Source organism: Carassius gibelio, chromosome B20 (assembly GCF_023724105.1).
Source record: "Carassius gibelio isolate Cgi1373 ecotype wild population from Czech Republic chromosome B20, carGib1.2-hapl.c, whole genome shotgun sequence".
In the NCBI taxonomy this organism is placed as follows: domain Eukaryota; kingdom Metazoa; phylum Chordata; class Actinopteri; order Cypriniformes; family Cyprinidae; genus Carassius; species Carassius gibelio.
Genome location: NC_068415.1, coordinates 1,854,430 through 1,881,929, shown reverse-complemented (window position 1 = coordinate 1,881,929; position 27,500 = coordinate 1,854,430). Strand labels below are relative to the sequence as shown.

At 34.1% G+C, this 27,500-nt stretch overlaps 1 protein-coding gene across 1 annotated transcript in view; it reads left to right on the top strand.

Annotated features, from left to right (window-relative positions):
• Positions 1 to 27,500, top strand: part of arhgap39 (Rho GTPase activating protein 39) — a 41,704-nt gene that overhangs the window by 5,630 nt on the left and 8,574 nt on the right. The window contains exons 3-7 of the mRNA XM_052586511.1: positions 10,644 to 11,024; positions 16,024 to 17,209; positions 21,708 to 21,872; positions 23,186 to 23,585; positions 25,511 to 25,584. Coding sequence (XP_052442471.1) covers positions 10,644 to 11,024; positions 16,024 to 17,209; positions 21,708 to 21,872; positions 23,186 to 23,585; positions 25,511 to 25,584 — 2,206 coding nt within the window. The remainder of the gene's footprint in view (positions 1 to 10,643; positions 11,025 to 16,023; positions 17,210 to 21,707; positions 21,873 to 23,185; positions 23,586 to 25,510; positions 25,585 to 27,500) is intronic.

Sequence of the window (27,500 nt, the reverse complement as noted above, 5' to 3'; positions counted from 1 at the left end):
TAATATGTATATTTTGTATATTTTTAGTGTAATTAGTGTAATTAGCAAAAACTTTTTGTGATTTTTTTAAAAAGAAAATTCTATTTAGCTTTAATTCTCAGTTTTTTTGTATTTTATATTATATCAGCTTTATTTCAAATTGATTAATTCCATGCACTCATTTATATTAGATTTTTTTTTTACATTTTTATTTAGCTTTACTTAATTTTTGAGTTTATTTAATTTGAGTTAATTTAATACTTCAAATTAAACTTTTTTTTAATTTCAGTTGCCAAAGCACCATTTAAAATGTTACAATTTATATATTTTTTATTTCATATTTATAATTTATCGCATATTCCAAAAAAAGGAAACCAATTTCACAAACTCCAGTCAGATCAGATCAGAATCTGAACATGCATTATTTTAATTACATTAATATTTACCCTCCAAATTCTCATTACTGTAATGCAAAAATATAAAATTTAAATGTATGTCATTCTAGTATTAATTTTCATGAATTTTTTATTTACATTTTCAATGAAAAAAAACCCTTTTTTTTAACAGATTTTTTTTAAATAATTTTTTTTCAAAAGCTGGAAAGCAATTGCATAAATTGCATTGAATTACTACATTGCTCTAGCTGTAAAGATGCACAAAGTTCTGCTAAAAAACATTGTAGTAAAGAGCTGATTGACCCAGATGTTCCTGATGACTTCATCACACAGTGATCGGGTCGCCAGCAGCAGTCACACAATGCCATTTCAATTGATCTGCCTCTCAAACATGCATGACCGACCCATAATGCAGTGTGTTGGAGTTTGTATTATTATTCAGGTGATGTTAAATGATCTCAGTGCATGACTATCTGCTGTCGTAATATAAAGTGGTAGTTTACCCAAGCATGCCACTGTAAAATGATAATAATACGCATAATTTTACAGATGATCCTGGTCATGGTAATGATGCTGCTATTGCAAGGTCAAGGCACTCCATCACTCTAATGATGTTTAAATAGACCGGCCCTTCACTTGGATTATGGATTAGCATATGAGATATAAAACTAAATGAGAAATAAGTTAATTACAGGACAATGTACTAACACGGGCAGTTTCGTAGTTTATAGGTTATTGGTAAATCTCGTGAAAACAGTCGAGAAATGAGCCGAAAATATTTCACCCAACATTAAAAGAAAAAAAAAATTGTGGTATTATTTTTATGAAAATTAAACACATCCATTACTAAAGACTACAAATGCTCAATATAATAATAATAACAACAATAAAATAATTGTATATATAATCTTAAGCATATTCTTAACTACGCAAATTCTCGTTAATGTAATGCAATAATAATATATTATAAATATGATTTAATATATATATATATATATATATATATATATATAAATGCGTGTGTATATATAATGCAACGTGTGATATTTTTATGAAAATCGTAATGAAATTGAAAATTAAGCACACTGATTACTACAAAACTTCACAAATTATATAATATTATAACAATTTGATTTATAATATTTTAGAATTATAGGTAATGCAACAAAATCAAATGTGAAATTTTTTTTATTTTTTTTAACAGCTAAGTATATTTTTAAGTTTACATCATTTTTGCCTTTCATGTTATGAACCTAAGTTAAGCTGCTTTTAATTTTAATATTCGTATTATTATTTTTATTGCATTACAGAATAATACTTTTGAGCGTGAATATGCATAACATTCAAATTGAAATGCAAACAATCTTAGCGGAAATGGTATTTTAAATCAAATATATGTGTTTCTTTTTCTTTTTCTGTTGTTTCTGGGGGAAATATGAGCCTGGTCTGAACAGTATTTAGCACGGCAAAGTCTCACAGAAACAGCAGTGATGTCATTTGTCCGAGTGTCAGTAATTAATGTGCACTCGATCCGGCAGACGATATGGAGGCTGTAGTGACTTCAAATAAAAAATGATTATTATGACTCATGCAGAATATGCAGATTGCAGCAAGAAAGATTGCAGATACGCAGACAGACGCTGCTGCCAGATTGTATGTGTTCAGTAAAACCAACCGGACTAATGATGCATCTGATGAAATAATGTGCACTGCACAGAAAAAAAAAGCTGTGTATTATAGTATTTTTAGCACAAGTTAGAGGGAAAATGTAAAGTTAGAACACGGCTCATTTGATTTGATCTTTACTTGTCTCTAAAGAGGCTGTTGAATAGTTTTTCAAATTTGAAGCAAATTCAATCTTCTCATTTAATGCCTTTCAGTTTCAGTTTAATTATAATTAAAAGTTTTAATTTAATATTTGTTTAATATATTGTTTTATATAATTTTCCAGCTTTATTTCAATTAACAAAAATATGCTTTATTTTCCAAATGTTTTTTTTATATATATATATTCTATTTAGTTTCAATTTATATTTATTTTAGTACTTCAAATGTAAGTTTTTCATCTAATATTTATATTCTAAGTTGATTTCAGCTTTATTTTAAATATCCAAAATCAATGCACATTTAAAATTGTATTTTATTTTTTGAAATATTTCTTTTTTATTTATTTTTTTCATCTAATATTTGATTTTATTTCAAAACAATGTGATTTTTTAAATACATATTTATTTATCTTTAATTTATTTTTACTAGTAATTTTAGTACTTTGGCTTATTTATGTTTAGGTTGTTAATATAACATTTATATTTATTTTATTTTAGCTTTATTTCAATTATCCAAAACAATACCTTTTTTTCTCTCTTTTTTATATTTATATTTAGCATTCATTTATCTTTATTTCAGTTTTAGTAACTTGAGTACTTCAACATTAATTATTTAAATTTCAATGTAAGTTTTTTTTTATTAACAGTAATATATGTATATATATATATATATATATATATATATATATATATATATATATATATTATAATAATATTTTATTTTACACATTAATTAATGAGTGTTTTGGAAAAAAAAGCATCCGGACTAATGATGCATTTTCTGATATAATCTTATGCTGTGCATGGTTTCAGTTGATTTGCTTCAGTATCTTCAGTAAAAGGCTGTTCATAGTTTTCACTGCGCTCTGGAAAATGTGAAACTCAAATCTGAAGCAATTCAGTCGTCTCGTTTCATGCATTTCCCCCTCGAGCGAAGAAAGTTGCAAGCTCTTACATTAAAGTCTTGTCACACAGATGAGCGTGCGATAGTTGGAGTCACGCGGCGGCAGACGTGACAGAGATGAGAGAGCGGATGAGACCAGCGCGAGACGGACGGCCTTGTTACAGCACCTGTGTGTGTGTGTGTGTGTGTGTGTGTGTGTGTGTGTGTGTGTGTGTGTGTGCTGGTCTACAGATGTGGAATATGGGGGTCATGGAATTACAGAGGCTGTGGTTGCTAGGAGACTGTTGCCTGGAAGCCTTTGTCTGGATTGCTCTGATGTCTATAGAAGCGGCCTAACAGTGAGGTCACACACACACACACACACACACACATCTGACGTGCTGCTATTTTTAGGAGCCACCTGTGTGTGTGTGTTCATTTAAGTGCTGATGGGATTTAGTGAGCAAACGGTTTTGTCTTTGAATGTGATGTAAAAGACACGAGCTATGAAGAAACACCACAGTCATGCTCACTGCAGGATTTATATGCTATCATAGTATTTTTTTTTTTTAAATAATACAACTTATGCTTTTATATTTTCAGGAAGTTTTATTGTTTTTTTTCACATTTATTAATATTAATATATATATATATATATATATATATATATAAATATTTATAGTAATAATAATAATACATTTAACATTTATATTTATGTTCGTTTTTTAATCTCAGTTTTTAGAAATATAAGTACTTAAACATTTATTTTAGTTAGTTTAATTTAATCAAAATATTAATGTTAATTTTTCTCCCAATTTATTTTCAGTTTTCATTTTAATTTTAGTTTTAGTAATTTAACATGCTTTTTTCATTTTTATTTCTATTTAGCTATTTTTTATTTCAGTTTGATTAATTGTAATATTTCAGCTTAAACATACAAGCAAGATTAATTTTTTTATCAATATTTATATTTTTATATAGATTTTACTGTACATTCAGATTCTACTTTGATTGATTTTTTATTTCTATGTTACTTTTAGTAATGTTTGTACTCCAGCATAAACATATCTGTTCAGTTAGCTGCCAGTGCAACATTTCAGAATGTTAAAGTAAATATTTTAGTTCATATTTTTACTCTCTTTAATGTTATTTAATCTTTAATCAGTCTTCAATAGTTTTAGCTAACAGTAGCAACACTGATATAACTAGATGCATTGATTTGCACAACAGTATTACAGATAATCATAGTAGAGTCATTAGTTATGCAAAATAATGCACCTGAGAGACGTGACTCACAACCGATGTCAGTAGAGTTTTGTTAATGTTGTTAAAAATGTGATGCTCTATAAGCATAAAAACATGAGTGATTGCTTTTAAACTTCTGAGTTTTGGACGACTTACAAGTGTGTTTATAATTGAAACTGTCAATCATTTTTCACAGAGCTCATCGCAGTGCATTATGGGATTGTCTTCACAATGAATGCAGTTTAAAGGCAGGCAGCGTGATGGTGTTTCTGTGTGTCAAGAGCGTCTAGTTACACAGCACGCTTACTTTTCAAAAATACAGGAATGTTTCTTTGTGAGGACGTGTGTGTGTGTGTGTGTGTGTGTGTGTGTGTCTACATAATCAGCTCGATTTAGAGAAGCTGAAAGCCCAGAGAGCGCAATTCACTCAAACAGCCGCTTATGAAATGAATTATTTTATGGAAATAAGAGACTCAATCAGGCTGGTGTTTCAGTCAGCGAACACACACACACACACACACACACACACACACACACACACACACACACACACACACACACACATTTCTTATGGTTCACTACATACAGTATTCCAAACATTCCAAGCATTGTAAAATAGTTCCCCACAGACTCCCTGGAACCTTCTGTCATCCACACACACACACACGCACACACACACACACACACACACACACACACACACACACACACACACACACACACACACACACACACACACACACACACACACACACACACACACACACACGCACACACACACTCACACACACACACACACACACACACACACACGCACACACAGCCCACTGAGACATTCACACCCTTCCCCCTGCTCATGGATTCACACATCTCAAACAAACCACCTGCTCCATTATTTCAAACACACACAACACACACAACACACACACACACACACACACAAACACCACATACCAGAATATGAAAAGAAATCCAACGTTTTGAGTGATCTGACCTTGAAGTGCATCTGAAAAGAGATTGAAGTGTCTGTGGGTGAGAGAAACGTGTGTGTGTGTGTGTGTGTGTGTTGTGTGTGTGTGTGTATGTGTGTGTGTGTGTGTGTATAATGACATGGGTATGACACAGGTATTACAAGGAGAGGGTGACTTATGAGAACATAACCCATGTCCCCATTTTTCAAAACACTTATAAATCATACAGAATGAGTTTTTTTGAGAAAGTAAAAATGCAGAAAGTTTCCTGTGAGGGTTAGGGTTAGGGTTAGGGTTATATAGATAGATGGACAGAAGAGAGAAATTCAACAGTGGTGTAAACAATCAGACAACAGCTGTGAGCATGTGTGTGAATGTTTCATATTCTTAGCAACACTGACTCCAGATATGATCAGAATGTGTGTTTGGACAGTTGTATTTCCTGGACAGATGCTCAAAGCGGGATCTATTTGCAGATGAGTGTTTAACCCTGTGTTATCTGTGTGTGGATGCTTGTGTCCAGCAGCGCAGCATGATGTCTGGGATTTAAGTGTTTGAGAGCGAAGCGCGTCACTGGGTTCATTTGCACGCGAGCAGCTCATGATTCGATGTTTTCAGCGTCTCGTTCACAGCAAACGCTGCAGGTTTGAGTCACTTCATCATGAATTTGGTCAAGCAAATCAGTAAATCTTCACACACTTGCAACGAGAAGTGTTTATCAACAAAAGAGAAGATTTATAAAAGTTTGAAAAGGAAGAAATGAAGGCAAAAATAGTAATAATTGTACAGTGTTATTGTTATATTTTCTTAAATACCCATATTTTAATTTACATTTTATATTTAACATTTTAATTCAGTGCTAAAATATTATTTTTAATAAATACTAATTTTACAGTGAATTTTACAAGAGCAATATTTCTTATTTTTTTATTGAATGTTTTTAATATTATTTATTCATAATAATATTCATATATTATTTCTTAAAAACTCACATTTTTATTTTAAAGTTAAATATTACAAGAGTAATATTTCTTTTGTTTTATTAGTAATGTGTATATGTTTTTAACTAATTATAATAATTATTATTATTGTTATTATTATTGTTTTTTTTATTAATTATGCAGCCCTATATAAACAAGCACAGCACATGTTTTATCGTATCACAATTTTTACTTGCACAATTTTTATTATATTTTTACCCAAAATCGTGCAGCCATTTTTTTTCAGGTTCAGTTTCTCTACAGAACTTAATACACTCTGTAAATGGACAATAATAATATATAATAATATATTTCGCTCATTATTTAAGAATCTACTGATTGCACTTCTAATGCACTTCTTTTTTTAAACATTTGGATAAATTCTGACTTTTATCAGGATGAGTGATGATCAGTGTCAGACTCAGATTTCTCAGTTTGGTCCTAAAATATAGATTTTTAAATGTTCACTTTTGGAAATGTACATTTTTAAACATGCACAAGAAAAAAAAAACATAATTAAAATACTTACACAGAAATAGTTATACAGTTATTTAAATTAAAACTACATATGTTTGTAATTAGTGCCCTGAAAAAAATTATTCATTTAATTAATTTTAAATTAATTGAATTTATTTTGATTTATTACACAATTTATTTGAACTAAATTATTTTATTTAAATATAGCTAAAATAAATTGATTGCAACCACTTACCATAAAAAATAGTAAATTCACTGAATCTATTTTTTATTTTATATATATATATATAAATGAAGAGTTCATTTGCAAAAACATAACTTTTTAATAATTTTAAAAAATCATGTTTTTTTTTCATTGTGCATTCCAATTAATCAATAATCAATAATCTCAGTCAAACTGCAGCTGGGTTGTTTTGATTTAGTAAAAATAACAAAAAATTAAAAATAAAGCTAACTTACACATTGAATAAAAAACATAAAAAACATGTTTGTTTTTGCTAATAAACTCTACATATATAAATGCACAATTTTATTAATTTGCATATCTTTATTTAATTAATTCATTTATTAATAAGCATACAGAATACATTATAAAAAATATTTGCTAAATTTTAAATTAAACATTTAGGAAATCAAACTGTTTATATATATAAAACTGTTTTTAAATTTATATATAATTTGATACAAATTTAAATGATTTATTATTGATTTCCATGAATTGATTTATTTCAATGCGTCATTTTCAGAAAGTTTGTCGGCCACTTTCTTATTTTTTTCCAGATTATTCAAGAGTTTTGGTCATATCTGTTTTTCTCTGAAGTCCTGCTCTCCTCGAGCTCTTCTCTGACCTCTCTGGAGATCTATAAACAGATCTTCCTTCACGTTAGAGTTTGGGACAGCGACTGCTCCATTAATTCAGTCTGAGATGAGATGTCAGAGTCTGTTCTGTTAATTGTGTTTCACCACAGCGTCTGTGATGGACTCTTCAGTCTCTTCCTCTGATCTCTGGCTTTACACCTCCATCAACACAAACACAAACCCCTCAGAGACCTCACGAGCGTGTGAGCGGTCACTTCAGATCATTCGTATCAGAACATGGAGAATTATGAGTCTAATAGCCGTCACACGATCGTCTCTATCTCTCTTCATTGTTCTTCATTTCCGCTCAGACTGAACTGGTTCAAAAGAATCGGTTCAAATGAATCGGTTCAAACGAATGATTCATTCAGACATCACTCCAGACTCTTTCTTGCACAGGCGTCCCTGTATGTGCTTTTTTTTTGACTCTCAAAGTTTCACGAATCGTCAAGGACCAGGGTTTTAGCTAAAAACGTCCTCACTGTTCTACTCGATAAAGACGTCCTCTGTTTCCTCGACGGATAAGAGAATCCAATATCCGTGTGTTATCAGCTGAATCCCACTTTAAATCCCTGTGCGCTCGTTTATCTGTAGAGATGAAGGACAGATGTGAGAGAGGTAAAGAGGTTAATAGACTGACAAGAGGATTGTAGTGATGGTCAACGTGTGACCTTTGACCTTACGTCTACATTTGACTCATTTCTGACGATGCAACACAAAACTTCTGTTCTTTTTTTTTGATGCAAGTGTGCTCGATCTGATTTGAGTAGTGACTTTTTTTCTGAAACATGTATCAAAATGAGTGTATGCTTAAAACACTAACAAATATCTGTCAGCGGGGTCGGAAAAATAATATTAATTATTATAAAGGAAAATTTTTTTATTTCTTTGTTGCCAGATAATTGTTTTTGTTTTATGCATAAAATCAAATTAATTTTTTTTTTTTCAGAGAATTTGAAGGAATTTTATTTCAAGTATTTATTAGTTTTTATTTCAGTGTTAGTCATATTATTTCCTAGACTGCGTAAAGTATTATTTCCTAGACTGCGTTAGTTTCGGTTAACTCTAATGATCTTGATTATTTGATCAAACTAAATTTAAATAAACAAACAGATGCAAAATAGCAATATTTATACTACTAGAAATGTTTGGGGTATTTGTTAATGTTTTAATGAAAGAAGTTTATTCTTCGCACAGAGGCTGCATTTATTTGATCAAAAATACATTAAAAATTGTGAAATATTATTGCAATCTAAAATAACTTCATGTCTATGTGAATATCTCTTAGATTGTATTTTATTTCTCTGATGCTCCGCTGTATTTTCAGCATCATTCCTCCAGTCTTCAGTGTCACATGATCCTTCAGAAATCATGAAAATATGATGATTTACTGCTCAAGACACATTTCTGATTATCATCAGTGTTGAAAACAGTTACATTGTATCTTTCAGGATTCACAGATAAACAGAAAGTTCAAAAGCACAGCGTTTATTTGAAATATAGGTCTATTCTTGTGTCTTTTGAATGCATCCTTGCTGAATAAAAGCATCAATTTCTTTCAAAAACTAGGATGATGTCTACTCACCATTTGGCTTTTAATTATTATTATTTGTTAACATAGAAGGCACTATACAGTACACACTAGGCAGTGAGCAGGTAGATCTCCATCAAACTGAGTCTGGAGCACTTCTCTTATGAATACACCTCCTGAATAACACGCTTATGAAGATCCATTAGCTGAACATATTGAAATCCTGAGGAGTGCAATCCGATCGTATTCAGATGGAAGATCCAGACGGATCAGATTACCCAGCGTCCCCTCTGACCAGCTTCCCAAAAATGCTTTCAGCAGGATTCGAGCGATCAGGTTCTCCTGGATTAGAGCCGATTCGATTTGATTAAAGGATCAGAGGACATCTACTATGGGATTAACAGAGCTGATTAGCACACACATACTGTATAATATGCAAAGACACTGAAAATAACGTTTAAGCTTTTTATATTTAGGCTTTATAAGACTTTTATTCATGCTTATGAATTGTGAAAAATGTAAACAACTGCACAACGATCTTCTAAAACGAGCGTCTCTCTCTGTCTGTTGGGGTTTTGTAGCTTGTTGTATATCACACACACACACACACGCACACACACACACACACACACACACAGTAATACATGACTCATATGAGAAGTCATGATGACTCAAGATATGACTGTAATCTTCTCTCTGACCTCATTGACTTTCTGAAGGTCAAAACCTGAATAATATTTGTTTTTATTTTGCATAAATATTTTTATTTACAAGTATTATACAAGTATTATGGATTGTGGCATTATTTTATAGACAATTAAAAATGCTAAATGATTTGATAGAAATCACTATTTATTTATTTATTTGTGGAATTTAACTGAGAAAATGTGCTTATAGTTATATTTTTATATATTAAATACTTTTATCTTTTATTTTATTGTATATATATATATTAATATATAAAAAAAAAAATTTTTTAAATGTGTTTAATTTTCATTAGAATGATTTTCATTAGATTGTCTCTCAATTCTGAATTATGTTTCCAGTAGCAAGCATTTCAAAGGAAGAATGGTTTAATTCCATAATAATAATGAGGTCATAATTCTAAAAATAATTTTATAATAAATAATAATTTCATTAGATTCTCATTATAATAATATTATATTAATAAAATAATAATAAAAAAATAATAAAATAATATTATAAAATATAATATTACATTATACATTATTTAAATACATTTTAATATAATATTTTCTCATTTTAAATATATATCAACATATAGTAATGAGAAAATTCTGTATTATTTAAAAATATTTTTATGTCTGTTTTCTTTTGCATTACAGTAACACTGTCATAATTCAAGTCATAATCATGCCATAAAATATAAGTAGACTTCATTTTCTAAGTAAAAAACTTTCTATATTTGTTCTTGACAGGTTTTGTGTGATCCATTAATTTGTTACTGAGTGTAAAGTGTGTATTCTTGTGTGTGTAGGTTGGAATGGGTGGAAATCATCGAGCCGCGCACCCGGGAGCGCATGTATGCCAACCTGCTGACGGGCGAGTGTGTTTGGGACGCCCCGGCGGGTGTACAGATCAAACGCAGCGGACAGGATCAGTGGTGGGAGCTCTTCGACTCCAAAACGTCCCGATTCTACTACTACAACGCTTCGACCCAGAGCACCGTCTGGCACCGCCCACACAGCTGTGACATCATCCCCCTCGCCAAACTACAGACCCTCAAGCAGAACACTAACACGGCTCCGCCCACCACGACCAGTGCCTCGGCCGACAACAGCCCCGCCCGCAGCGCCATCAGCACCACCTCATCACAGGAGCAGGAGGAGAAGACCTCCACCGCCGAGGAGGGAGACAGGTGACCGCATCCCTTTGTTCTGTAGTTCGACCTGTAGTTCTATCTATCTATCTATCTATCTATCTATCTATCTATCTATCTATCTATCTATCTATTGTCACGGGAGGAGCACAAGACAGACACAGTGGGCGTGGCGTCAGGCCTCGGAGAGGCTTTTATTAACAGAAATCATAAAACAAAGGGAATAAAAGTGGCCAAAAGGGGGAAAGTGTCCAAAATAACAGGGAATCTGGTGTCCTCGTTGTGCTGCGGGATTTGTGTAGGTCGGGCAGTGTTCATCGAGGAAGGGTCCAGGTAAGGGGCGGAGTCCGGCGGCCGCACGCGCTCCCCTCCTTGGTCCGGGGCGCGAGGGGCGGCGGCTTCATCTAGCGGCCACATCTCTCTCGTCGGCCGCGGCGCTGGTAGGGGATGGACGGCCCGGCATCCTGGCCCGTCGGCCGTGTATACGGGTGCGGTTCCCATCCGGATCGCGGGTCCGGCAGCTCACGTCTTGGTGGCGCGGGAGTCCCTCAACGCACCCTTCCTGGACCCACGAGGACACCAGTGTGCATGCACGGGGAAGAGACCGGTCTCCTGAGGAGAGGCGCGTTGGGCTTTTAAACAGCGGCGGTAATGAGGCTCCACTTCCTTCAGGTGTGCCCCATCACACGCCGCCAGCCCTGACTCGTCCAGCGCCCCTCCTCTCACACACCCACTCCAGTCGGGAGCCTGGTGAAGGGCGGCGATTTAGGACGGGGTGCGGTGATAATCAGGGAGGAGGCAGCTGACTCGTCACACTATCTATCTATCCATCCATCATCCATCCATCAATCCATATATCCATCTATCTATCTATCTATCTATCTATCTATCTATCTATCTATCTATCTATCTATCTATCTATCTATCTATCTATCCATCCATCCATCATTTGACTATATTTATATCCATCCAACTATCCATCCATCCATCCATCTATCTATCTATCTATCTATCTATCTATCTATCTATCTATCTATCTATCTATCTATCCATCCATCCATCCATCCATCATTTGACTATATTTATATCCATCCAACTATCCATCCATCCATCCATATATCTATCTATCTATCTATCTATCTATCTATCTATCTATCTATCTATCTATCTATCTATCTATCTATCTATCTATCTATCTATCTATCTATCATTTGACTATATTTCTATCCATCCAACTATCTATCCATCCATCCATATATCTATCTATCTATCTATCTATCTATCTATCTATCTATCTATCTATCTATCTATCTATCTATCTATCTATCTATCTATCTATCTATCTATCCATCCATCCATCATTTGACTATATTTCTATCCATCCAACTATCTATCCATCCATCCATATATCCATCTATCTATCTATCTATCTATCTATCTATCTATCTATCTATCTATCTATCTATCTATCTATCTATCTATCTATCTATCCATCCATCATTTGACTATATTTCTATCCATCCAACTATCTATCCATCCATCCATATATCCATCTATCTATCTATCTATCTATCTATCTATCTATCTATCTATCTATCTATCTATCTATCTATCTATCTATCTATCTATCTATCTATCTATCTATCTATCTATCCATCCATCATTTGACTATATTTATATCCATCCAACTATCCATCCATCCATCCATCCATCTATCTATCTATCTATCTATCTATCTATCTATCTATCTATCTATCTATCTATCTATCTATCTATCTATCTATCCATCCATCCATCATTTGACTATATTTCTATCCATCCAACTATCTATCCATCCATCCATATATCCATCTATCTATCTATCTATCTATCTATCTATCTATCTATCTATCTATCTATCTATCTATCTATCTATCTATCTATCTATCTATCTATCTATCTATCTATCCATCCATCCATCCATCCATCCATCATTTGACTATATTTCTATCCATCCATCCATCTATCTATTTCTATCTATCTATCTATCTATAATCTGACTATATCTATCTATTCTTCATCCGATTTGGAGAAATGTAGCTTTGCATCACTTGCTGTGCTGTGAATGGGTGCCGTCAGAATGACATCACAATTAATCCACAGCACTCCAGTCCATCAGTGAACATCTGGAGAAGACAAAACCTAAAAACAAATCCAAGTTAAGACGTTTTTAACTGAAATACGAGTTCATAATCCATGATAACGCTTCCTCACGTGAAAAAGTGTTCTGGTCTGAATCAGGAGAGAAATCTGCAATTTTTATAAATTGTTTCGACTATTTATTTTGATGGCACCCATTATATACCGTACCCACATATAAATTGTAACAAAAATACCAATAATAACCAGGGTGAAAAAAAAACTTCCATAATGCAGGAGTTTTAACAATAAACAAGGGACTCTTATTTTGAAATGTATATGCTTTGCTGGATCTGTTAGCTTAAAAAGTGAGCTATTAATTGATAGCTTTTATTTAATGAGATCACATCAGTCATTATCTCTAAATCTAAGCCCTCTTCAATTGATAATTAAGACATTTGTTATAGCATTCCTGATATCTAAGAGCCTTTTTTTTAGCCGCAAATATATTTTACAGTTCGCACACATCTATTTTTTGTGTTAAACGCTCGTGAAATGCTCGCACTGTCGAGCCCTGGAGGAACTGACACGGAAAACATCCCAGAATCCCTTCTGATTTCACTCTGAGCCCCAGACGAGACCGGGGGGGAAGTCAGATTTCATTTAGTTTGACCGTCTGAGCGAGCTTCCTCCTCACAGCCGGTCTTCAGACGCTCTTTAAGACGAACAGCTCTTGTTTTTATTTGTTTCATAAGATTATCACTGTAAGTGGTTTTGAGAGCTCGACTGGACCAGAAATAAACAGCTTCCTGTTGAGACGTCAGTAATAATGTGCACACTACTATACTATTCATGCTATTGTTGCAGTATATAATATGTAGACTACAAAAAAAAAAAAAACACATTAAAAAAAAATTATAAATTATGTATATATATATATATATATATTTATGTATTTATTTATTTATTTTTGCAAAATTATATATATATATATTACTTTGCAAAAATAAATAAATAAATATATATAATTTATAATTTTTGTCTTGTTTTTCAATATAATTATCTAATTATTCTTAACAAAATTTATTGTTTTTTTTTTTTTTTTGAGTTTTTGCTTAAAACAAGACTAACTGTCTTGGGTCGGAAAAATATTCTTGTTTTCCTTTTGAATTAAGTTTATTTATTTTTTGCCTCTGACAGAACTCTTATATTGTTTAAAGGACAAACTCATTTGATTTTGATAAAATTTTCAGAAAACAAGACATAATATCTAAAGTCTTATATCTAAGTTTTGATTTAGAAACATTTATATATTTGTACTATAAAACAAGACAGAAATACTGATTAAGAAAATATATTTTTGTAATTTATTTTGCATCAAATGCAATTTTCAGACTGTTGCACTATAAAGAAAACCAATATACTGTACATAGAATACATACTGTATACTGCAAAAACAGCATAAATAGAATTGTAGTGTGTAAGAATTATTATTTTTTTTGTTCCTAGAGAAGTATTTTTTTTTTTTTTTTGCAATAACAGTATAACCTTTCCAGAGAGACCTACCATAATTCCGTGGTTATTAAATGATGCATTATGCTTCCATAAAAGCCACAAACTCAGTGTGATTTTGCTTTTAACTGCTGAAATCTTTCCGGAAACCTGAGAAAAATGGGCGGTCGAAAGACATTAGCACGGTTAATGACAAATGAATGACGCTTAACAGTGAGAAGGATGTACAATTTTGCATGTGCATTAAAAAATGAATGGATATAAAAGTGAAGAAAACAGGCATAGCTCTTCAAGCCCATTTCTTAGATTTAATATTCCAACGGTGTCGCACTTAAATAGTTTGATCCCATGAGGAGCGCGGGGATGAGGAAGGGAGGGTCGTGAAATTATTTTGTGTGAGAGAAGAAGAGAAGGAGGAGGAAGAGGAGGAGGCAGAGGGAATGAAAGAAGAGAGAAGCATAGAATGTGTAAATTGATTTGAAGGTCGGATATCCATGAATAATTAATATCCAGAGGAAAACACTGCTCACTTTGTAGTGGGTCTCTTGCTCGAGAGAGAGACGGAGTGAGAGATAAGTTTCTTGTGTTCAGAGTTTTAATCCGGCCGCTAAAGAAGCAAACACACACACACACACACACACACTCACACACACACACACTTGGCTGTGTAATCCAGTCTGGTCATGGGGAGTCTTCAGAGGGCTGTGGTGGCCAAGTGCTGAATTGATTTTACACACTTCTTTTCTTGATGCTCAGAGGCCTTTTCTGTGCTCTTTAAACTCACAGAACTCTTAGATTCAGATCTTTTAAAATCGCCTTTGAAAGGCTTGAAAGACAGATACTCTACTCTTACTTCTTTTCAGCTGATATCATGACTCTTATTAAATATCCTCATGGAAAAAATCCCACTCAGTTCATTTTTTTTGGTTAAAAAATGTCTAACAGAGCAAAATAGGATGGCTTGTTTTATTAAAAATAAATGTTTATATTTATATTATTTATATTTTTTTGCTTTTCATTATATTGCCTTTTTAATAAACATTTATTTACTACTATTCAAGGAGATTTATTGTAAATAGTAAAACAAAATATGATTAATATTTTTTATTCAAAATAAATGTTTGTATTAAATAGTCTTATTTATAGTCTTACGTATTTATTATAGAGGAATGAAACATAAATATCATAAAGTTAAAATAAAAAGTTAAAACAAAAAATTACAAATATTAATGTTTATATATATTCATTTATTGAATCTTTTTGTTTTGCTTTTCATTGTATTACTCCTTTAATAAATAGCATTTAATAAATAGCATATATATATTTCTTATTCAAATGATTTATTTGAACATTTGTTACTACTATATTTTCTTTGTTGTTAAAAAATGTCTTATTTTCTTTCGTGTAGGTTCAGATGGGGCACTGGCACCAGAGAGCGGATGCTCATCAAAGTATCGGATCGAGAACCCAGTTTTCTGACCCAGGGAAACGGATACTCCAGTTCTTCCCCACGTTCCAGATGCTCGTCCAGCAACGCTCCTTCCGACCCCGAAGCCACGCCCCTTTCTCTCCCCGATCGCCCGGCATCGCAGTCTCCGTTTCTAAAGAGAGTGGACTTGGGCGGCACTCAGCGGCGCTGCTCGGGCGATTCCCAGCCATCATCCCCACGCTATGCTTACGAGCCTCCTTTGTACGAGGAACCTCCCTCGGAATACCAGTCCCCGCCTATTTATGAGGAACCGCCCACTGACATGCACTGCGACCAGGCTTTTTTCGGCTCTGATAGGTCTCCGGCGCGAAAACCAGGTCTTTACCACTCTCCCAAGCAAAGCCCATCTCCTTACGGTCAACTGGTGTTGACGAGACAGCGTAGCTCAACGCCCGAGAAGACGCCCAATCAGGGGGATCGAGACTATAACTCAAGTGGGCGGGACTACAGCTCTGCAGGGCGGGACTACAGCTCCAGTGGGCGGGATTATAACTCAGGCATGAGGGACTACAGCTCTGGTGGGCGGGATTATAACTCTAGTGGGCGGGAGTATAGCCCCGCTGGGCGGGAATATGTAAAGCAGCTAGTTTATGTCGAGCAGTCTGGCTCCTCCCCTCGGTTTAGGACAACCGAGCGTCTGCTGAGCTACGGGACGACCAGTTCAAATAACCTCTCAGCCGGATTTTCTTACGGCGGCTCCTTTACGCTACAGCACAGTCACGATCTCAATGGTGGCAATCGGAAACGTAAGAACCGGAAGCCGTCTTTGCCGGGAGGAGAGGGTGATGGCATGGGGTCTGGACTCGGGGCGATGATAACACAAGCCCGGTTGGCATGGGAGGCTCAGCAGATGTTACATCAGCGAGGGGGCGTGTCTTCCGACCAGGGAGCGAAAGATGGGTATGAGAGTGACGGGGCGATGCCCCTCCCACTGCCTGGTCCGGTGGTGCGGGCGTTCAGCGAAGACGAGGCTCTAGCTCTACAGGAAAGCCACTGGAAGCGTGCCACCCTAGACAGACTGGCATTTCCTCAGATGCTGCTAGAAAAGAGTCTGTCGGTGCAAACCAACCTGGCATCACCTGAACCTTACCTTCATCCCTCGCAGGTAATGCACAACGATATGTGCGTTGCACCAGGAACTCAAAACATTGCAGAAATTCCCATATTTATGTCACTGCAGCGAATTGGAAGTCATAACCAGATTATTGCGATACCTGGGACACATTACAGTCCTGATTGCAAAAGGTTGTAGGTTTGATTCCCAGGGAACGCATGTTGGGTAAAAAATTTATAACCTGAATGCACTGTAAGTCACTTTGGATAAAATGCAGACGTCTGCTAAATGCATAAATTTAATTTAGGTGCCTAGCAACTGCTTAAAAAAACTGCTCAGAAAGCCCTAGCAACATGCTATTAAACCTCTCACAATGCTCTAACAATGCTCAAGCTTTAGCATAGCAACACCTTCAAAAACTCCTATGTAGCATCTTAGTAACTGCATAGCATTGCTATAAAAATGACCTAGAAATACCATAGCAACACTTTAAAAACATTGTAGAATATCCTAGCAACTGTATAGCAACCCTCTCAATACACTTGTGCTAAAAGTTATGAAATATTGGATTGTATACTTTCATGCCACGTGACCATTGACCAACATCAGAGAACTATGAACATGTGATTTAAATCTGAACTTTAAATCTCAGGGGTGTTTCAAGCTCTTAAAGAATGCACTTAAAGAAACTGAGGCTCTATTAGACATTAGACACTGTTTCATTAACAGCGATGAACTCCGATTGCGTTTGCTGATTGTGTGTTATGATGTCAGTTTCAGCGACGCAGTAGAAAGTGTTTTTGGACACATTGGCTCTGAGGTCATGAATGAGCTGGAATCCTCTGATGAGCTGAACTCTGAGCTCTTTCAGCCCGATATAATGAGCATTTAACTGTCCTGAATCAGGCCTGACCTGCCGCTTAAGCGCTGCCAGTGAGGTTAATTGGGCCGGCTGACCCTCAGACGCCTGTTACCCAACCACTGATATCTTTGTTCTGGAGATACCGGGCTCAGCCAAACTAAACTGTGTGAGAGCTTCCATAGAGGATTTTTAATGTTCTGCTCTATTTGCTGATAGTAATGAAGGCAGAGAGCAGCTTCAGCAGGAACAGGCATGCAAACCTCCAATAACACCCCAGCAACTGTGTAGCAACACTCAAAAAACCACTTAGAATATCCTAGCAACTGCATATCAGCACTCTTTAGAACACCCTAGAAACTGCATGGCGTTGGTCTAAAAATCAACCAGTACAGCCAAGCAATTGCTTAGCAACTCTCTAAAAACCTGTCAGAATCCCCTAGCAACTGCATAGCAACACTCTAAAAACCACCCCAGAACACCCTAGCAACACTCTAAAGAACACCCTAGCAACTGTATAACAAGACCCTAAAGAACACCCTAGCAACTGTATAGCAATACTCTAAAGAACCCCCAGAACACCCTAGCAACTCCCTAGCAAAACTCTAAAGACCACCCTAGCAACTCCCTAGCAACAATCTAAAGAACACCCTAGCAACTGTATAGCAACACTCTAAAGAACACCCTAACAGCTCCCTAGCAACACTCTAAAAACACCCTTGCAACTGTATAGCTACACTCTAAGGGACACCCTAGCAACTCCCTAGCAACACTCTAAAGATTACCCTAGCAACTGTATAGCAACACTCTAAAGAACACCATAGCAACTGTATAACTAAAGTTCACCCAAGCAACTGTATAGCAACACTCTAAAGAAAACCAAAGCAACTGTATAGCTACACTCTAAAGAACACCCTAGCAACTCCCTAGCAACACTCTAAAGAACACCCTAGCAACACTCTAAAGAACACCCGAGCAACTGTATAGCAACACTCTAAAGAACACCCCAGAACACACTAGCAACTCCCTAGCAACACTCTAAAGAACACCCTAGCAACTCCCTAGCAACACTCTAAAGAACACCCTAGCATTTGTATAGCTACACTCTAAAGAACACCCTAGCAACTCCCTAGCAACACTCTAAAGAACACCCTAGCAACACTCTAAAGAACACCCGAGCAACTGTATAGCAACACTCTAAAGAACACCCCAGAACACACTAGCAACTCCCTAGCAACACTCTAAAGAACACCCTAGCAACTCCCTAGCAACACTCTAAAGAACATCCTAGCAACTGTATACCAACACTCTAAAGAACACCATAGCAACTGTATAGCAACACTCTAAAGAACACCCTAGCAACCCCTTAGCAACACTCTGAAAAACACCCTAGCAACTGTATAGCAACACTTTAAAGAACACCCTAGCAACCCTATAACAATGTTTAAAAAAAACGCTCAGAATACCATAGCAACGGCATAGCAACACTCTAAAACCCTGTCAGAATCTCCTAGCAACTGCACTCACTCACAACTTAGACTCAGCACTCAAAAAAAAAAAGACAGAATGCCATAGCAACTGCAGCTGCTGACTCTTCAGGGCCGGTGTGTTGGTGTATGTGATGTTTCTCCATTTCCAGTGTTTTCTGGGAGGTTTTAGGTTTTTTCAGTGTGTTTGTCAAGCAGATCACACACACACACACACACACAGAGACACGCCCTGCTGTTGCCCATCAATATTTCAGCGTAGCGTGTGCGGTTTGAAGAGTGCTCACACTTATGTAAGGCCTCACACTCACATCACGACTGACATCACCACATTCCACACATTCTCTCTTTTATCTGACCTTGTTAGTGGCACCAGTAATAATATTACCCAGATTGTATTAGCACTGTGTTATATTACTCCAATTACAGCAAGAAAAGTTATATATAACTGTAATATTGTTAGGTTTGTAATGCGTTACTCCCACCTCTGGCGATGCGCATGCGACTCACACTGGAAAGGTCACACGCGGCTACTTCTTTTTCTGTGTACTCCGCTTCAAAAATGGTTGCTTAGGAATTTTATGCAGTTTTTAGCGTGTTGCTATGCAGTTGCTAAGGTATTTCTGAGTATGCTTTAAAACGTTGCTATGCAGTTGCTAAGGGTGATCCGAGGAAACTTTGTGCATTTTTACTTTCTCAAAAACAAAAGCGTTTTGAAATAATTGTTTTTTTTTTAATTATTATTATTTTATTTAGTTTTTAATGCTATACTTATGGGAAAAAAACATGTTTTGTTTTATTATCTTTCACTACAAAAAAAAAAACCTTCTAAAATGCAAACAAAATCCACTTCAAGATCCACTTCAAATTTTTTTTATTGAGTTATTTGGAATTTATTATTATTATTATTATTATTAATTTCTTATTTTTTCTTACCCCCAACAGCAATTTGCATTCTTTTCTAATTTTAATCATAAACCTAACTGTTTATTTATTTATTTTTTCTTATTTTATAATGCTTGCAAGAAGCTATTTAATACGGAGCCCCGCACATGACATGCAAGAAAAATAAATAAATTGTGTGCATGATTTAATAATTCGTTCCCTCAATTTTCTAAAACGTGCACACGATTACTATAGCGTTCCCTTGATTTACTATTGCATTCAGTCAATTTGCTAAATCGTGCACACGATTTATACTACTTATACTATTTATAATTCGAGTGAAACAAATAGTAAATCGAGGAAACGCAATAGTAATCCTGTGCACGTTTTAGAAAATTGAGGAGACGAATTAGTAAATCATGCACACAATTGATCAATTCGAGTGAACGAAATAGTAAATTGAGGAAACGCAATAATAATCATCCGCATGATTTAGTACAGTGAGAAAACGAATTAGTAAATCATGCACACAATTTATAAATCGAGTAAACGAAATAGTAAATCGAGGAAACGCAATAATAATCATCCGCACGATTTAGTACAATGAGGGAACGAATTAGTAAATCATGCGCACAATTTATAAATTGAGTGAACGAAATAGTAAATCGAGGGAACGCAATAATAATCCTGCGCACGTTTTAGAAAATCAAGGAGATGAATTAGTAAATCATGTGCACAATTTATAAATTGAGTGAACGAAATAGTAAATCAAGGGAATGCAATAGACACCGTCCGCACATTTTAGTACATTGAGGGAATTAATGAGTAAATCATGCGCACAATTTATAAATCGAGGGAATGAATTAGTAAATCGTGCACACGATTTAGCCTACTATTTATTCATGCATGTCATGTGCGGGGCTCCATAATTTAAAGTAATGTTTGCCAGTTAAAAATAAACAGCATCATCCAATAGATAAATATTTATATTTGTGTTTTTCCCCTTCTTCGGAAATTATCGAAATTGTACAAATTTCTCAGGTCCATGTTATTAATATATTTAAGTTGCATGACGCGTTTGGTAACAGCTGATGTTACTGAGGCCACGAGAGGAAAGCAAGCGCTTGAATGATGTGAAACTGTATAATTGCCTGAAGGAGGTATTTCTGCTGTTGTTCTCATTATTTTGGAGCTTGACTCATTTCCTCTCTGCCTCCTCTTGACCCGCTCCTGTGACTGAGATGGGTTTATTATCTGTGCTTCCTCTGCTCTCAATGCTGCTCTTCAGCATCAACACACAATGTTTTCTTTCTTTCAGTCGGAGGATCTCGGGGCGTGTTCTCAGTTCGAGGCCAGTCGTAACGCTCGTAACATGATGCCCAGCGCGAGCTGTGGCGTTTTCCCAGAGTTCACGCTCCGCAAACCGTCCTCCGAGACGGACATCGAGAACTGGGCGTCCAAACACTTCAACAAGCACACGCAGGTACACCAAAACACCCATTAAACCCTACAAACCTACTGTCTCTTGTGTGATTCCTTCATATTCCTTAAGGTCTCAGTCATCATTGGATTGCATTGCATTATATGTTTTGATCATCTTTCAAAGACATATTATTGAAGATTTCATTTTATCTGCTATACTGCTATGGATTTTAATGATGCACATTACAAGATAAAAATTAATAAAAACTGTATTAACACTAAAGACTATTTCAAAATATTAATAGAAACTAAATTACTATAGTTGCTTTGGAAAATATACAAATAAAAACTCAAAATATGAATAAAACTAAATAATACAACTAGAAACTTAAAAAATAGTTTAATTAGTTGAAATGGAATAAGTAATATAATAAATTAAGAAAATATATTTATTTTTAATTAGGTGCAAAGGCTATATTATTTTTATTTAGTTTTAGTACTAAAATAAATAAAAACAAATTGAAACTGTATAAACATTAAAAAAAATAAGAAAAACTACAAAATTACTAAAACTGAAATTAAAATGAAACATTTAAGTATAAATACTAATTCATAATGTTAATAAAAACGAATAACATTTACAAAAGCACACACAATTACTACAACTAAATATGAAAAAATAATTCTTATATGTGAAAATATAAAAAATGAACACTGATTCAAAATATTGTTAAAAACAAATAAACATTACGAAAAACACAAACAGGATTGCTAAATCTAAAATAAAATGTAAAATACAACAATAAAAATTAATTCTAAATATTAATAAAAACGAATACAAATGACAAAAACAAAATAAAATGACTAAAACTAAAATTAAAAATATAAAAATGAATATAAAATATAATGTTAAAATATACAAATATAAAAATAATAACTAATAAAAATGACAAACATACTTAAAACTAAAATTTAAATTTAAAATATTAAAATAAAAAATAAATTCCAAATATTAATAAAAACTACTAAAAATACAAAAACTAAAAAAATTATACAACTAAAATGTAAAAAATAAATATATAAAAAAAAAAAAAATTACTGAATCTAAAATTAAAATGTAAAATATAAAAATAATGACAAAAACAATAGAACATTTAAAATTAAAAATCTAAAATATAGAAATAATTAAAATGTAAAAATATAAATTTCTAAAATTAAAATGTAAAATATAAAATAAAATGACAAAAACAGTAAAAAAAATTCTAAAATTAAAATTACAAATATAGAAATAATTAAAATGTAAAAATATAAATTTCCAAAAATTAAAATGTAAAAATCAAAAAAATTAAAAACAGAATTGCTCCTGTGTTCCAGGGTCTGTTCAGGAGGAAAGTGTCCATCGCTAACATGCTAGCGTGGAGCAGCGAGCCCATCAAGAAGCCCATGATCATGACCACAGACCGGACGGTGAAGCGCGAGGCCGTGGAGCTCTTCAAACTCGTCCAGACCTACATGGGCGACCGTCGGGGCAAAGGCGAGCCTCTGTCCGTGGCTCTGGAGGTGGCTGTGAGGGGCTGGAGCTGTCAGGGTCTGAGAGACGAGCTCTACATCCAGCTCTGCAGACAGACCACAGAGAACTTCCGCTACGACAGTCTCCAGAGAGGATGGGAGCTCATGGCCATCTGTCTGGCCTTCTTCCCCCCGACGCCTCGCTTCCACAACTATCTGGAGGGCTATATCTGCAGACACATGGACCCTCTCAACGACACCAAGGGTACAGACATCCTGCCAAACAACCCATGCATTTCCTGCTGGAACAGGAACTCAGGATTAAAAAGCCAAGCTCTAACAAAATGATGCAGGGTTTACTCATTTTCACTCAGAAATTGCTAGTACATTTCACAAAAAAAAAACAACAAAAAAAAACAAGAAGAAAGTTATACTTATAATAGCTTATAATCTGGGCACTATCCAAATAAATCAATTAAAGACATTGTATTTTAGTATCACTGATGATTTTTGTTCGTATTTTGGGTTGGATTCATTATTTTAATTTTGAGTTAAAGTTTTAGTCGTTTTGTTGTATTTTATTTCTTAGTCATTTTTATTAGGTCTTGTTTTTTATGTCCATTTATTATATTAAATGATAAACATATGAAATGTAGTAATATAAAAATGTAAAATATGAATGGTATTAAATATATAAAATAATAATTTAAAGTTTTTAGTTTTATGAAGTTTTTAGTTTTAATTTAAATGATTTTAAAGTTAGTTTAGTAATGTTTTATTTAGAATATTTTATAATATGATTTTAAAGTATTTAAACTGTCACTGGCATACTATTATAATGGCATTTTTTAATTAATTAATTAATTAATGTTTACATTTTGAATTTGGTTTAATTTTTATATTTCCTGTTTTCATTTGTAATTTTAGATACATTTAGATACAATGTGTGTGTGTGTGTGTGTGTGTGTGTGCGTTTGAGTGCGTGTGTGTGTGTGTGTGTGCGAGTGAGTGTGTGTGTGTGTGAGTGTGTGTGTGTGTGTGTGAGTGTGAGTGAGTGTGTGTGTGTGTCTGTGTGTATGTGAGAGTGTGTGTGTGTGTGTGAGAGTGTGTGTGTGTGCGCGAGTGAGTGTGTGTGTGTGTGTGAGTGAGTGTGTGTGTGTGTCTGTGTGTGTGTGAGAGTGCGTGTGTGTGTGTGAGAGTGTGTGTGTGTGGGCGAGTGAGTGTGTGTGTGTGTGTGTGCGAGTGAGTGTGTGTGTGAGTGTGTGTGTGTGTGTGAGTGTGAGTGAGTGTGTGTGTGTGTCTGTGTGTATGTGAGAGTGTGTGTGTGTGTGTGTGAGAGTGTGTGTGTGTGCGCGAGTGAGTGTGTGTGTGTGTGTGTGTGTGTGTGTGAGTGAGTGTGTGTGTGTGTCTGTGTGTGTGTGAGAGTGCGTGTGTGTGTGTGAGAGTGTGTGTGTGTGGGCGAGTGAGTGTGTGTGTGTGTGTGTGTGCGAGTGAGTGTGTGTGTGAGTGTGTGTGTGTGTGTGAGTGTGAGTGAGTGTGTGTGTGTGTCTGTGTGTATGTGAGAGTGTGTGTGTGTGTGTGTGAGAGTGTGTGTGTGTGCGCGAGTGAGTGTGTGTGTGTGTGTGAGTGAGTGTGTGTGTGTGTCTGTGTGTGTGTGAGAGTGCGTGTGTGTGTGTGAGAGTGTGTGTGTGTGCGCGAGTGAGTGTGTGTGTGTGTGAGTGAGTGTGTGTGTGTGTCTGTGTGTGTGTGAGTGTGTGTGTGTTTGTTTTAGGAATTATTAAATTTTTCTTAACTCAATTGCAAACTTTTTTTCAATAACTTTGAGCATAAATTACATTTTTATAATGCTGCTGTTCAGTAATATTTTAACTCAGAACACTTTTATCTAATATATAAGTATTCCAGTGATATTAGCAATGGTCAAGCACTCACTAGGATGTGAACCTACAGTAAATAAATAGTGTGCAAATTAGCAATATTTTTAAAGAGTTAGCAAGATTAGAATGGAATGGAAGGTCAAAACTGTTTTTAAATCAGTGAATATAAAAGATGCACATTTTGCTGATAAAGCATGCAGCAAAGTGAAATTAAGACACTGACCCGACAGTTATTATTAGACTCTTAAGATGCTGAACGTCTGAAGCTGAATCTGCGTTATATTTGACGTCTGCTTGTGTTTCTGTGTTGCAGGAGTGGCGATTAGCAGCTATGCTAAATACTGTTACCGTAAACTGCAGAAAGCTGCGCTCACCGGAGCCAAGAAGGTGCGGGAATTCTCTTCTCTGCAAACTCTGCTTTCACGAATAATGACTAAGAGAGAGCATATAACACACTGAATTAAAAATGAAGTTTAAGACCTGAAAATATTTGCTATAATTTAAAACATGTAAAATGAATACAGTCAGTAAAAATTCAAATATTATCTGTATTATTTTGTTTTTTTAGAAAAAAAAATATATTATAATAATATTATAATATTATATTATATTATAATATATTTAATATTTTAAATTCATTAAGTTATAAAATAATGTAATAATATTATTTAGAATAATGTTAATATTAACTGTATTATTTTGTTATTTTAATATTTGTATTTTAGAAAAAAAATATCGTTGAAATTATTATTTTAAAATAAAATGTCACTGGTTACATGTATTTAAATTTTTTTTTTTAAATATTAACATTCTATGATATTTTTTTTTCTAAAATAAAAACATTAAAATTACAAAATAATACTGATAATATTTACATTATTCTAAATAATATAATTACATTATTTTATAGCTTATACGAATTTAAAATATTTAAATGTATGCAATTAGTGCAGACGTTATTGTAATGTAATCAGTAATGTTTTATTATTTAAAAAATATTTTATTGTAAATATTATTTTAAAACTTATATTATTTATAAAATATATTTATAACATAAAAAATGTATAAGATTTGTGATTTTATTAATCTGATGATATTATTTTAAAACTTATAGATATTATAATATTATCTTATTTTTTATTAAATTTTAATTTATTATTAAAACATTTATTATTAATAATATTTGTGTTATATTATTATTATTATATTATTTGAAAGATTATCATATGAATAAAAATATTTCAAATTATATGCAATGTCACACACAGAATTAAATGTGATTATTTTAATTAAAAGGCTTAAAACTGCTTGTGTTTTTGTGCTGAATGAATGGTTGAGTGTTTGCAGAGGTCTGTTGGTGTCTGAAGCGCTGCGTGTGTTAATTGGCTGTGAAGTGTCGTGGGGGTCTGCTTCATCCTGCTATTTAACAGTTTTAATTAACATTCAGTTTCCGGAATTCTCCTGTTGCCCTGGAGACGTCTCCGTGACGACAGACAGTGAGGTGTTGATATGCACTCTGACAGCACTGATGCATTATGGGTATCATCGCACACGCGTGACGGGGTGTGAAGCACATACATGTGTTTGGTGGAGATCCAGTGTGTTTGTGCACGACGCTCCGAACCCTAGTGTGCTCCCTACATAGGCGTCATTAGGCACAAAGGCAGGGATCCAAGTGTGGAAAAGTGTGGAATTTGATTTAAGTCATTTCCAGATCTAGAGAATTTGGAATTTTTGATTTTTTTTTTTTTTGTTGTTGTTTCAAGATTATTGTCCTATATTGTTTTCTAAACCCCCCCCCCCAAAATGTTTTTTTTTTTTTTTTTTAGTATTCTTCTTCTTTTCTTTATGCAAATAAATTATTAACCCTTCAATTATTTTGAAAAAAAAAAACTATATATATATATATATATGTGTGTGTGTTTGTGTGTGTGTGAATAATTATTTTATTATTTACATTTAGATTTGTTTTTAGATTAATTAGATTAAAAATGTGCAGGTAATCAGTATTAATGTTATTTTTTCTGACAGTATCGTTTTAAAAGTTATACATTTAAAATAATATTTTCCTAATAAATTGAATCAATGAACATAAAATGTTTTCTGATCAGTGACAATATTATTTTCAAACTTAAATATGCATTTAAAATAATATTTTCAAAAAAAAAAAAAAGTAATTAACTCAGTCATTATATTATTTTCAAAGATATTTACGCATATTATTTTATTATTGTTTTACGATGAAGCATGTGAATTGAAAATATTTGGGTTTGTGAAAGAGTCCCAAATGTAATCCTGTATTT